General features: G+C 44.4%; 1 protein-coding gene and 1 non-coding gene across 2 annotated transcripts; both read right to left on the minus strand.

Moving 5' to 3' along the window:
* Positions 1–9,489: 9,489 nt before the first annotated feature.
* On the minus strand, positions 9,490–11,010 carry Fam181b (family with sequence similarity 181 member B). The gene has a single exon (XM_027942503.2). It carries the CDS (start codon positions 10,891–10,893, stop codon positions 9,592–9,594), a length of 1,302 nt encoding a protein of 433 aa, XP_027798304.2. The 5' UTR covers positions 10,894–11,010; the 3' UTR covers positions 9,490–9,591.
* A 1,160-nt stretch (positions 11,011–12,170) lies between these two features.
* Positions 12,171–12,245, minus strand: Trnat-agu (transfer RNA threonine (anticodon AGU)). Its single transcript has one exon. It is a non-coding gene; the product is annotated as a tRNA-Thr (tRNA).
* Between the last annotated feature and the right edge of the window lie 907 nt (positions 12,246–13,152).

Genomic DNA, 13,152 nt, shown 5'->3' on the forward strand with positions numbered 1-13,152 from the left:
CCTATAATGCCAAGGGCTTTATTTATGTCACCTAATATAACCACAGCCCTGTGTGATATCATTATTGCCACTTGACAGAAAAGAAAAGTGAAGCTCTAGTTTAGTAACCTGCCCAAAGGCTTACTGCTAAAAAGGGGGAAACAGGAATTAACATTCCACTCTGTTGACCCCAGTGGCTCCAAAGATGCCCCTCAGCATTCAGACTGCATTACCAATGAAGCCAGGTTGAAGCCAGGACCTACCCACAGCAGCCACCACCAAGAGTTACTAAGTTGCCACCCAAACTCCGGTTGGTAAAAACAGAAAATAAACTGATCCCTTAGGATCAAGGAGTCCCACAGGCCAGGGAAAGATTTTAAAAGGAAAAGCTGATGACTCAGTAGATCCCAAAAAAAGAGAAGAAGAAGTGATGATGGTGCTGAGTCCCACAGGAACCAGAACTAGTCGTGACCCAGTGTTACTGGGGCTTAGTCCCAAAGGAGGAAACCATCTTCCTACAATGCACACAGGGCCTCTGCAGCAAACAGGAGATTGCACCACTAGAAGGTCTATTCTTCCAGGAAGGACTAGTTTTCAGTGGTGACTCCCCCACCCCACCCCCAGGGTCACTGCTGGCTATACAGTGTCTTTGAGCAAATAAAACTAAACATACTTGGGTACACAGCTGGTGGTGACTAGAGTAAGCATGGGCTGGAGTTTAGTTTCCACCCATCTAATTGACTGCGCATGCTCAAACAGTATGTAATCTGAGTTGCATGACAATGCCAGTAGTCTACTTATCACAACACAGTTCTAGACTCACTTAAATGTCAAAGCCAGACTGAATCCCCGTTTTGGACTATGTAAGTATTTTGGATTTAATTAGTTTCCAGAGTTCTGACACATTCTAGAAAGAGGGGAAGAATATGGAAGATAGTTTTTGAGGCTTTATAAAATTAAGGAAGGGAGGTCCTTGAACAATTAATTGAATATAAAATGCTGGGAGCCATTAGCCAAGTAGGTATGACAATTTCCTTGCCAGCGTACCCCATGTTGCTTAGTGGAAGGACTCATGGAAATAGGACATTTTGCAGTGACATTGCATGTAGGTGACCTTGCTCAAGGACCAAGGCGGATCCGAGTTTAGGGTGTTCCTGGTTTAGGATAATCGGGTTTAGGGCGTTCCAGGTTTAAGATTATTCCTGCTGGGAATAGGGCGTATCCTGCTGCCTGAGTTCCCCTTGAGTTCTCACGGGATTCAGACAGTAGACAGAAGCCCAGTGGGAGTGGATTTGGGCAGAGAACGTGGATTTCCCCAGAACGTGATTGTAGACGGCTGGTGTGAGTTCGGGAATAAAGAGTTGCTGTTTGAATCTACAAGCTGTGTGGTGGCTCGTGATTGTGTGCCCAGCCAGACTGCGGCAATAAAATAAACCTAATCATAGGTGGAGTTGTTCCCAACTTGTGGAGTTGTTTACACAAGCTTTACCATATTTCCTGCTCCAAATCCCTATTCACCACATGTTATTCTGATTTGCACTATCTTCTCTGTAGGTGAATCTTAGGGATTGTCCTGATCAGGTGTGAACTGATTTGTGTTATGTTTCTCACTATGTATGAGCAAGATTATTTATGGCTTATAAACTGGAATCCCTGTGAATTTGGACAGTGTCAGTCTTCCAGTACTGGTTCAGCTCTGTGGCACTAATTTAAAAAATGGTAAATGGAACTAAATTCATGCTTAGAGAGTAGAAGTTACCTATTGAATTAGACAGTGCAAATTAGCTGTTCCTGCCTGACATTTGCTAAACCTTGACTATATCAATTTCTGCAAATGCCTATTATACCCTTCCTTCTCTTTTTCATGACACATACCCACTCTCTTACACTTGCTTCACACACCCTGAACATCCCCTTTTTCATCTCTCTCACCGTCATATCCATAGCATTCAACACATTGCCTGCCCTCAGTAGGTGACTTAATAAAAATGTGTGAAATGAAGGAGGAATGAAACAGCTCATTAGAGCCTTCCTCTTTGTTCCCGTTGGACCTCATTTCTGCCCTAGTTCCAGCACGTGTCACACAGTGCTATCTATAATAATGATTTGGGTGTCTATCTGTCCTCGCTGAACTTGAGCAGGAGCCAGGGCAGAAGCAGGCCAAGCAGATCAAGCACACATCAAGGGAGACCAGACCACATCTCAAGCACACAGACGCTTGCCAGCTTCCCCAACACAGCTGGACACCAAATCACTATTAGACCCACCTCTGAATGAAGAGCATTTGCCCCATGCACTATCCAGAGAGGTTCTTATTGACCCAGATGCTGAGTATTTACAGCTGAGTGGAGCTAAAAGCCATATGGTTCAAGAAGAGCCTCAGCGTGCTTAACAAGTAGCTGGCTTCAAACTGCCAGATGCAACTCATCACAACAAGAGTAGCATCCATCTGAAGTTGAACACACAGTTGCTGGGCAGATGTCCTTGTAAGAGCACTTTTTGTATAAGATTGCAGTGGCCTCTGAGCATGTGGTTCTGACCATCTTTTTGTGATGGCTACTATCAGCAATAATCATGGCTAAAAGTCCTTCCTCATGACCTCCCTGCTTTATCACTATTTTTTGGTAGGGTTGATACAAATAATTCCAATTCAATATTGACAACTTTTAGATTTCTCACATAGAGTTCCACAAGAATAGATCAGAAGAGAATAGACATGGTATGGTTACGTAAGTGCTTTTTAAGCAAGGAACTTTGTGTGGCATGATAAATAGGATTCATTTTTATTGCCGTTGTCTTCATTAATGACTGTATTTTTAGTTTCCTACTGTATCAACAGGCTGCTGTATCAACATACCTAAAACTAGGTGGTTCAACACAATTTATTGTCTCACAGTTCTGGAGGCTAAAAGTCTGAAACTAAGGTGTTGGCAGTGCTATGATCTCTCTGACAGCCCTGGAGAAGACTGCTACCTGCCTTTGTCCTAGCATCTGGTGTTTGCTAGCAATTCTTGATGTTCCTTGGTTTGCAGATGCATTGCTCCAGTCATAGGGCTGCTTTGTCCCTAGGTCCCTTCACATTGTCTTCCCTTCATGTGTGGGTCCCAAAATCCCCCCTTTTAAATAAGAACACCCACCGGTCATATTGAGTGAGATTTTTTTACCCTAATGACCTCATTTTAACCTGACCCTATTTCCAAATAAGGTCACATTCTGAGGTACTGAAGGCTAGTGTTCAACACATCTTTGCAGGGACGCAATTAAACCCATAACATTTATTATAGGTAATAAAAGGAATTTGGGATAAATGGATTCCCTTTGCCAGGAATATAGCCACCTACTTATTCTTTTTCCCTCTCTTTCCCTTTTCTTTCCTTTCCTCATTTCTCTTGACATTGCATTCTATGGGAAAGTAAAAATGATTTCTTTTAACTTGGAATATATTTCTAGTAATATTGCCTTTTGAGATGAAATGAACTTCCTTTATCATTTGCTTAGCAATTAAATGTCTAGTACTTTGGGACATGTTTATAATTATTTTCTTATATAGTCCTCACTCCCTTATTGACAGTGAACAAAATATATTGTATACCCAAGTCGTAAGCGTCTAACTCAATTTTAAGCTCATTGAAGAAAGGATTTATTACTGATCTCACAGAGGAAAGTTTTGTTTGCACTCTACAGGCAAAGAAAATGACTGAAATGTCACCAGTATCATCTCTGCCTGCCACCAATGTGCTGTTCCAGGTAAAATAACTTTGCTCTTTGGTTCTATAAAATTAACATGGTTGTTATTGCCATATACATATTCCTGCCACAAGTAGAGTTTTCACAGAAAAGGGTTTTTTTTTTAAAATAGGTGCTCAACAAATAATATGATTATGTAGCCATTTGGCAAGTATGGGCAAAGCTCATATGAGAGAATGAGTATAAAGTTCCCTTTTCAATTATAAGCCTTCATAACATTCATTCAGAAATCATTAATTATGCATTAATCTTGCCAGAGTCTAGAAAGTGTTAGGAATGCACAGGCAAGTTCTTGCTCCCAATAAAAGAGGCAGATGAATAATAACTATTATAACAATGTAATTAGCTGCCCATAAGATGAGCCTAGGGTCTTGGTGTATCATAGAAGATTCCAGAACAGAGGTGCTTAATTGATCCAGGAAGCTTAAAAGGAGGATGACACTTCAGGTTTGAGAAAGACAGGTTTAGTAGAAATTAGCAAGCAGAGAAAACGGGAGAATGAGTTCTAGGCAAAGGCATACCCAGAATAATTCAAAGAGGGCACATGGATATGAGCATTCAAGCATCTGCAATTAAATTTATTAAACATAAGTACTCTTAGGGAAGTGGAAGGTAAGACTGGTGATGCTGGCAGGAGCCACATCTCTAAGCAGAGACTTTAAATTTTACCTCGGGAATAATAGGAGCCACTGAAGAATTTGAAGCAAAGAAGTGACAACCTCAATGTTGCTTTTTACAACTATCACCTCAGGAGGCAGTTACGAAAATGGATTAGGGGATTGTGAGTCTAGAGACAAGAAGGTCATTAGGAGATCACTGGAGTACGTTAAGTGAGGGGTAGTGAGGGCTCTAATTTAGAGCTGGCCCTGCTTGAGGACTGAGAGAGACAGAGACACTCAAGAATTGCTTAGAGTAATGTCTCTCTCAAACTGCAGGCCCCACCAGTTAGTAAGCCGTGAAGTCAATTTAATGAACAACAGTCAAGAAAAGAAAATATCAGTATATCACATAGTTCCTTAGCAAAAATCTAGGCTTTGTTTTTTAAAAATTTAATTATCTATTGAATAGAGAATTAAATATCAATATAGATGATAATCTAATAATATATCAGTTCTTAAACATGACGATATTTCTACAAATGCAGATTTATATAAATATGGATCTGAATATATTGGGACATGACGTCAAATGAAGATGGTCTGAAGATCATGAATAAAAATATTTGAAACATACTGACTTAGAAGGTAGTATGGAATAGGACTTGGTAACCACTTGGACAGGATAAGAGAGGATAAGAGAGGCTACAAGAAACCTAGGCTACATTGACTGTGGTTAGTCTATGTGGGTGGGAGTGTTAATTTTAGACATGAAGTTTGAAGAGTTTAGGAATCATTCAGAAGATGCTACCTAGGGAAAATGTAGGTAATGGATCCAAGATGGTGGAAAGAAGCCAAGGCTGCAGGTATAGAACTGGGAGGTCATCAGCACATTAAGAATAATACCTGAGCCTTAGGAAAAACTACCTCACCCAAAATGAACGTGAAAAGTGTGAAGAGCTAAGGACAGACAGAGGTAACCTTCAGGCACACCAACACATAAGGGTTACCACAAGAAAAAGAAGAAGACTTGGCCAGAAAGTTAGGAGGAAAACCAAAAGAAAATGAAGTCCACAAACCCAAGAAGGAGTTTTAGGGGAATGGTGCACAAATGCTCAATGCAGCATGGGATCAAGAAAACAGAAGTTTCAAGCGATTGTGTTCATCAATTGGGGCTCCTGTGAAAGCAATTCCTGGAAAATAGTGGGGCAGAAATAGAGTTTGCTGGGAACTGGGAGATTTCTTGGTGTGTACAACTTTCAGAGTTAAAACTGGGGGCAGTCCCAGAAAACTGGAATGGTTGGTCACCCTAGAATTCAAAATAGTTAATATTTAAATAGCAGGTGAGGTAAAGGCAAAAACTGTAGATTCATTTACTGAAAGACTTGCTGTAAAGAGGAGATAGAGTAATACCTAGAGAAGGAAACAGGATTGAGGTTTTTTCCTCCTATTCCCCATTGTTGCTATTTGTTAAAAATCACACTGAAGATGTTTCTCTATAATGAGAGGGGGGAATGAGGAGAGATAGTAAAGCTGAAGATAAAGGGAAACAAAGATAATAGATGGAGCAACACCTTGTCCTCATGGAGAGGAAGGGGAAGGAACCTGAGCCATTAGGGCAGGAGAAGTTCCTGCCAGTTGTGAAAGGGAACTCAGACCAGTGTAGAGAAGGATAGGGGGTTACAACAGATAGTCTCTATCTCCTCAAGACCTGATAATGAGGGGAGGGGGAAGGTGGAGCTTGAAATGAGATGGGCAAAGGTTTGGGACATTTAAAAGTTGTAGGAAGACACTAAAACACATTTAAGGCACCAAGGAATTTCCAACTGATGAGGGAATCATAAATATGTGTCCCACGAGTATGACTGTTATCACCAACCAGACTAGGATACACAGCCTGTCCAAAATCATTTGGTTAGAAGCATACTATGATCTATTTCTGGTCTTGAAAACTATCTGCCACTGCACTTAAAAGTAATTCTTTATGGATAATGATATGGCTAAAGAAGAGATAAGAAATACCTTCTAACAGGTAGAAAATGACATGGGAGAGGAAGCAATAGTACGTTCAGTCCTTGGCAGACATATTATTAATGGGCACTATAGCACTTAGCATGGTCAGACATTAATATATTCAAACTAGAAGAGAGAAGAAGAGTCAGAGATGAAGAAATCTGGAGGCTACATAAGGGCCCAGCACACATTCTCAGCATTCTGGATAATAAGATGCTTTGGAACCTTGATATAATGCCAAGCCCTGGCTGACTGGTAGGTACCACATACTACTATCACCTCCCTCTTGCTGAGCATTTATATACAGTCCATGCCAAATCCATACAATAACCCTTTGTGATAGAATGCTTTTCAGTTTGCCAGTGGGAAAACTACATTTCAATATAGTAAGTAACTGGTCCGTGTTTGGTGAATTAATAGAGATAAGATGTACCTAAGTTGATTGATTTGACCCTTCCCTTTAGCCTTCCTTATTTTTTACCTATAGCAATTAGGGTAATCACAACACCTAAACACAAGCCTTTATAAGAATTAAATGAGATAATGTATATGAAAGTGCCAGGCACCCTACAATAGTAGTTTTGCCCCCCATGTAGCAATGGGGATATTTTTTATTATCACAACTAGGGAACTGCTACTGGCATATAACAGGAAGAGGCTATGAATACTGTAAACATTCTGTCATGCACAGGACAGCCCCACAGCAAAGAATTATGGAGACTGAAATGTCAATAGTGCTGAGGTTGAGAAACTCTGCTAGTATTATAATGCAGGGGACTGGGACCCAGACCCCCTTATGAAGCACAGCAAAGCCTTGCAAACAGGCAGGTCTTGGTAATGGGACACAGGTAGATCTGAATCTTAAGATGCACTACTTCCTTCAATGATTTATTTAAGTGGTTTGAACCTCAGTTTTCAAATGAGAATAATAATATCTTCTTCCCCTTTCTCATGGCACTGTTAAGAGGATCAGTGAGTTGGGGCTGAGCTCAATGCCTGGCATACAGGAAACACTCAGTTTGGGTATTATTTTAAGGAAAAGCATGGCAAGCAAGATACTAAGAGAGAGACCTTGTTTTACCAAGCTAGGTAAGAAAAAAAGAGGAAAAATAAGAAACATTTCAATAATAATAATAGTCACAGGGGTATTCATGTCTTCCTACTGTAAAATTCTACCCTAGATAGTACTGATCCTAACATTCTATTAGTATATTGGAATTAGTCAATTTTTACCACTTGGAAATAAATTCATAGCACAGGTTTCTGAAGTTTCAAAGGTTCTTTTCGGCATTACCAAGGCTCATCACTATGGTTTCTTTGTTGCTTTCTTAAGTAAAGTTATATTCAGAAGAAAGTGACTTAGCAATAGCACTTAAATTTGTGTCTACCATTGCTCAGTACCCATTTGCTTTTTTCATAAATTCCTTTCTGAAAATATCAAAGAATATTTGATTTGTACAAATATTAACCTAGATTTTTAAAATCTATCATAGCAACACTGGAGTTCTAATTATCTCACATCCAGATATTCTTACAATCTACTTTTTCTACTTTGCTGCCTTGAACAGAAGCAGCTTTCCTTTGTAACATAATCAACCAGTAGACAACAGCTCCCTTGTATTTTCTGAATGTTAGTCTCTCTCTCTTTTTTTTTTTTTTTTTTTTTTTTTTTGTATTTTCACCTGTAGATCTGCACCGAGGGACCTCCTCTTTTCCCTCTAGCTACTCACTTCGCACTCAATCTTTCCTAGTCTATCCCTCAACCATCCTGATGGTGCTGTGTACCCTATCTGCCATATCCAAGGCTGTTGAAATTATTTCTTTCTTTTTTTTTCCTCCAAGTCTCCCTATGACAACAGATTATTCTCTTCCCTCCAGAAGACCTTCAGATTCCATTCATTGAACCTGCAACTTAGGGAATAGAGGAACTACTTTGGAAATTTCACACCCTTCACCATTCCCTATCTTGGGGAGAGAGGGTATGGGTGTGATGAGTGAGGAAGAACAGGGGGCACAAACCAAGGGAAGGGTGTAGGAGTGGAGCAGCAGGAGAAGGCAAACAGCTTGTTAGGGAAAGTGCACTCTCAGGTCAAAGAGATCACCCAAAAGAGCATGAGAATCACATTTCCAGTTGCTCCTATTTATGAAAACCATTTAAATGCATATGTATACACACACACACACACACACACACACAGACAATCAAGCACTGCTGCAGCCTCAAGCATTGTGTATATTTCACTTCTGAGCGCTATCCAACAAGCTGTGAAGAAGTGAGGTGGTGGAATGCTGTCATTCCCACCCTCTCAGAAAAGGAAACTGCAATGCAAAGAGGTTACACTTGCCTTGTCTCCCCAAAATGGTTGGAAAATAAGAAAGGGAAACAAGAGAAAAAATGAACAGAGGTTTGCCAAATTTGTCTCCTACCACAGATATTGGTGAGAAAAGCAAACAGAAAAAGAAATATGAGAGAGCATGGAGTGCAATGAAAGGCCAGAAAAAAAAAGGAGGAAAGTAAAGAAAAGCACAGATAAGAGCAGAAAGATGAAAGAAGAAAGGAAGCAGGGGGAAATTTTGAGAGGAAGAGCAACAGACAAGAGACAAGAGAACCACACCCAAGGACCAGTAATCTAGAGGTCAGCGGTGGACCACCGCTGGTCCTCGGTAACACTCCCACATAGCAGGTCTGAGAGGCCACGGAGATCTTTGAGATTACCCTCTACGAAAACACTCAAATCATAACAACATCGCTCTGCTCCATTCTTTTTGGTACAGTTTTGACTTCATGATGCACTCAATGGAAGGGACCAGGCAATGTTTAAAAGGAGAAATTACACTGAATACACTGACCTTTGATGAAAAGTTGTAGAAGGGGCAAGAGGTGGCTTCTACAGCCACCTCTTGCGCCTTCTGCCAACCCCACCCATCCATTATTTCCCAAGCCATGTCTTGGTTTGCTTGTTGTTTTTTTTTTTTGTTGTTGTTGTTGTTGTTTGTTTCCTCTGGTCCAGTAAGAACCTACAGACAGCTTAAAGACACACACACACACACACACACACACACACACACACGGCTGTGATTAAAACAATCCCCAACTCCTCTGCAACTCTTTTTTCTTAAGTTTCCTTTATTAATTGAATTTTTAAAATCCCGTTTCATCTCCATGTGCGTTTTCCCATCGTTCTCCAGGCTAAGGAGGGACCCTGAGGAGGGCGCTCCCCACAGCAGTCTCAAATGGGACAGAAGGGTACTTCAGTCAGTCCCGGTGCGCCCCCTCCTCCCCCGGGGCCCCTTCCCAAACCCCATCCGGTCTCCAAAGGCTAGAGTAAGCTGCGCGGCTGTAGCCCGCGCTATAATCGTAGGACACCTGATGCGGCGGCGGCGGCGGCGGCGGCGGCGGCGGCGGCAGGGTGCAGTCCGGAAAGAAGGGGGCGAAAGAGGCCAAATGGCCGGTCCCGTCCTCGCCGCCGGGAGAGTCCGAGGGAGCAGGATACAGGGGCCGCAAGGACTCGTTCAAGGTCAAACCGCCGCGGGCTGCAGCCACGGGAGACTTCTTGGTCGGGGCACAGCTCGGGGCGCTCCAGGGCTCAGGGTATATTAGGTTTCCCACCATCGCTGGCGGGGGCTCAAAAAGGCCAGGCTCCAGCTCCAAGGGTCCGCGCAGGACAGCGGCTCCGGTGGGGAACACGTCGAGAGGCTCTGCGGCAAGCAAGACGCCCGCCTCGGTGCCGGCGCCGTAGTCTGACCCCAGCAACTCGAAGAACTCCACGGCCTCCGCCCCTTTCTCCAGGTCGCCCAAGCTCACGCCAGGCCCCGACGGGCCACACCCGCCGCCGCCACCGCCCGCCCGGGAGGGCTCAGTGAAGAAGGACGGGGGCAGATTTCGGGCCCGCAATGGGACCTTCCTTGCGCCGGGGACCGCTGTGCCCCCGGCGAGGCCGGACGCTTCCCCTCCCGCGCCCCCAGAGCTCGCTCCGCCAAGGCCAGTCACTGGCACTGCCACCGCACCCCCCACTGGCTCGGCGCCCCCGGAGACGTGGCGCAGCGAGTCAAACAGCGCTGCCAGACTTCGGCTTTGTAGGCTGGCGGCTGCCGCGGCCTGCGACGCCTCCCGCCGGGGGGCGGCCTTGCCATGCACCGGCGCCGCGGCCGTCGAAGCGCTGGGGGCGGCTAGCGGCCGCTTGGCGGGCGTGTCGGCCGCGCTGGGGGAGGGTGGGCCCGGGGGCGCGGCGCCCATGAGGCCATTGCAGCGCTTGATCTGCTTCTGCAGGTACTTGCGGTGGTTCACCTTCCGCTTCGACTTGCCGGGCTTATCCAGCGCTAGCTTGATGTTGCTGGACGCCGAGTCGATAAAGCTGAGTAGATCTCGAGTGGCCTCGCGTACGTCCCCTCCTTCTGCTCCCGACAGCAGCGCTCCCGCCGGCGCACCAGTCTCCTCGTCCTCGAAACAGCAGCCCTTGTCCAGGGCTCCCAAGGTGCTCCCCAGTCCGTCCGGGGAGCCTCCGAAGCCGAAGGGCACGAAGGGGTGCGTGCTAAGGAGCGCCGCCTGCACCGCCATCGCCGCGGCCCCCGGACCGTCCGCAAAGTGGATGGTGCGCCCCAGTCCGACTCTTGCTCGCTACCAAGGCCCGGTTCCGGCCCCCGCGCTGTGCGCGCGGCGCTGCCTCCTAGCTCTGGGACCTGCTCGCTGCTCAGCCTCCCGGGGGAGCTCATTAGATCTTGTAAGCGAGAGGCGGAGGGAGGGAGCGCACGGCGACCGCCCCGGTGGCTAGCGAAGGGGAGGGGCTTACTCGGCCTGGCTTGGTGGGGCGCGGGGCGGTGGGGGGGGTCGTCCCTTTTCCAGTCTTCTGGGCTTTCTCAGTCCTTAACCCCTTACTTTCCCTTTGCCCCAGGACGTTTCTTTAGGCAATTTCCAACCGCCAGGGGCAAGGAGAAGATGGCCTGTCCTCAAACTTCAGCAGGAGACTGGCCGGAGGTAGAGAAGGCAGTGGTCCAAAGACAGGGTTTCTGCTCCAAGTCTTGTAATAATGATAGCTACCAGCTACTGGGTGCTTGCCTGTGCCAGATGTTGTCGGTGCATTATCTCATTTAATCCCTAAACCACAGCCTTGTGAATTACACATTACTATCACCATTAAACAAAGGAGGAAACTGGGCCTCAAAGAAGTTGGCCCAAGCCCCATCTATTCCAGTTTAATTATAAAGCCATTCCAGAACACTTAACAAAACTAGTATTCTCCCTTGGCTTTGTTTTATCTCATCAGGGAAGGAAACTAGTTTCTTTGAGCTCTAGCCTTGGTCCAGAACTCTAACCAGAGCATCCCCAGGACTCTCAAGTGCAATGTTATTTCTTCTACCCCTTGATTGTTAGAAGTAACGATTAACTTCCAGTAAATTGCAACCAGCCCTTGACCCATGATTTATTAGCACAAAGACAACAAAAGGGAAATGAGAAAGGAATCACTCTCACTAAACCACCTCTTGCTTCACACCTGCTAGGGCAAAAGATGAACTGGTTGTTCTTCTGAAACTCTTATTGCATTTTGAGGATCACCTTGGCATTTGACCCACTTTCACCTGGACATTCCTCAGGGAATAGAGAAAATGAGCAATATGGTAGAATATGGAAGGCGATTTAGAAAAGACCTGGTTCCTGGGTTTAGCTACTCAATACCCCTGTGACTTAAGTTGAGATCCTTGCCTTGCTGATCACATGCCTTTGGGCAAAGGAGCCAATCATGTTTTGCACAGCTTACTCATGTTAAATCCAAAGCTAGTTTAACTCATGTTAAATCCAAAACTCGGTAAGTTTATCCACCTCACATGGCACTTGTGAGTCAGTACTGGGGATTGAACCCAGGGCCTCATGCTCACTAGGCAAGCACTCTACCACTGAGCTACAGCCTTGGCCCACTTGTGGTATTTAAATGAGAATTCCTGTAAGGAGCTTTATCTGTTGACTGTCCCATAACTTGAATGAGCAGTCACTCTTACCTCTCTGAAACATACACAAGAAAAAAAATGACTATATTCCCTTACACATTTCTTTGTCCTAAGGTGTTTGTGAAGATTAAATGAGATTACATACATGAAGATACTGTGCATGCTAAAGTGTTCTCAAATCAAGTTGTTATAGTATAGGTGCAGAGTCTGCATGTGAGATGTGAGACATACAGACCACCTGAGTGCTAAGCATCAAAGTTGATTTGAAGTAAGATGACGTCAGGTTCCAATTCTGGTCCTGCTTGTTGCTAGGTGTCCTTGGAAAGTCAGTTAATCTTCCTAAGGCTCAGATTCCTCATCATAACCTCAGTTATAACTGTTCTCAGGGGTTTTGTGAGCATTACATGATACAATAAACAAATAATACCTCCAAGTCTTACTTTTCTCATCCATTCATGAGATCATCTCAGTTCCTCCAAGTTGTTGTGAGGCAGTGTGTATGAGGCACTTGATACAAAATAGAGCTCAACAAATACCCATGTTCCTGATTCCTTAGGCCCCACCCATTCTTTATCATGGCACTATAAAATCAGCATCAGTTGTCCTTTCTCCCCAACAAAGGGAGTGCCTATCTTCAAATGCAAGAGTAGCTACACCTCTGGGTTTTAGGAACTTAGAAATAAGGCAGTGTAACATAGTGGAGGAAATGCTAAAACTGTAGCCAGGAGCTGACGTCTAATCCTGCCTTTATTATGTGGCTGACTCACTCTCTGGTTTTCAATATTCCCATCTGTAAAATGAGAATAGTAATATGAGCCTCTTTGATAGACAACCAGTAAGATAATAGAAATGAAAGTCTTTTGTCAACCATAAA

The sequence above is a fragment of the Marmota flaviventris genome, chromosome 9, assembly GCF_047511675.1.
Source record: "Marmota flaviventris isolate mMarFla1 chromosome 9, mMarFla1.hap1, whole genome shotgun sequence".
In the NCBI taxonomy this organism is placed as follows: domain Eukaryota; kingdom Metazoa; phylum Chordata; class Mammalia; order Rodentia; family Sciuridae; genus Marmota; species Marmota flaviventris.

What these genes read in the sequence shown, in the direction of transcription:
- Fam181b (XM_027942503.2), bottom strand. Translation starts at nt 10,893, where the DNA reads ATGGCGGTGCAGGCGGCGCTCCTTAGCACGCACCCCTTCGTGCCCTTC.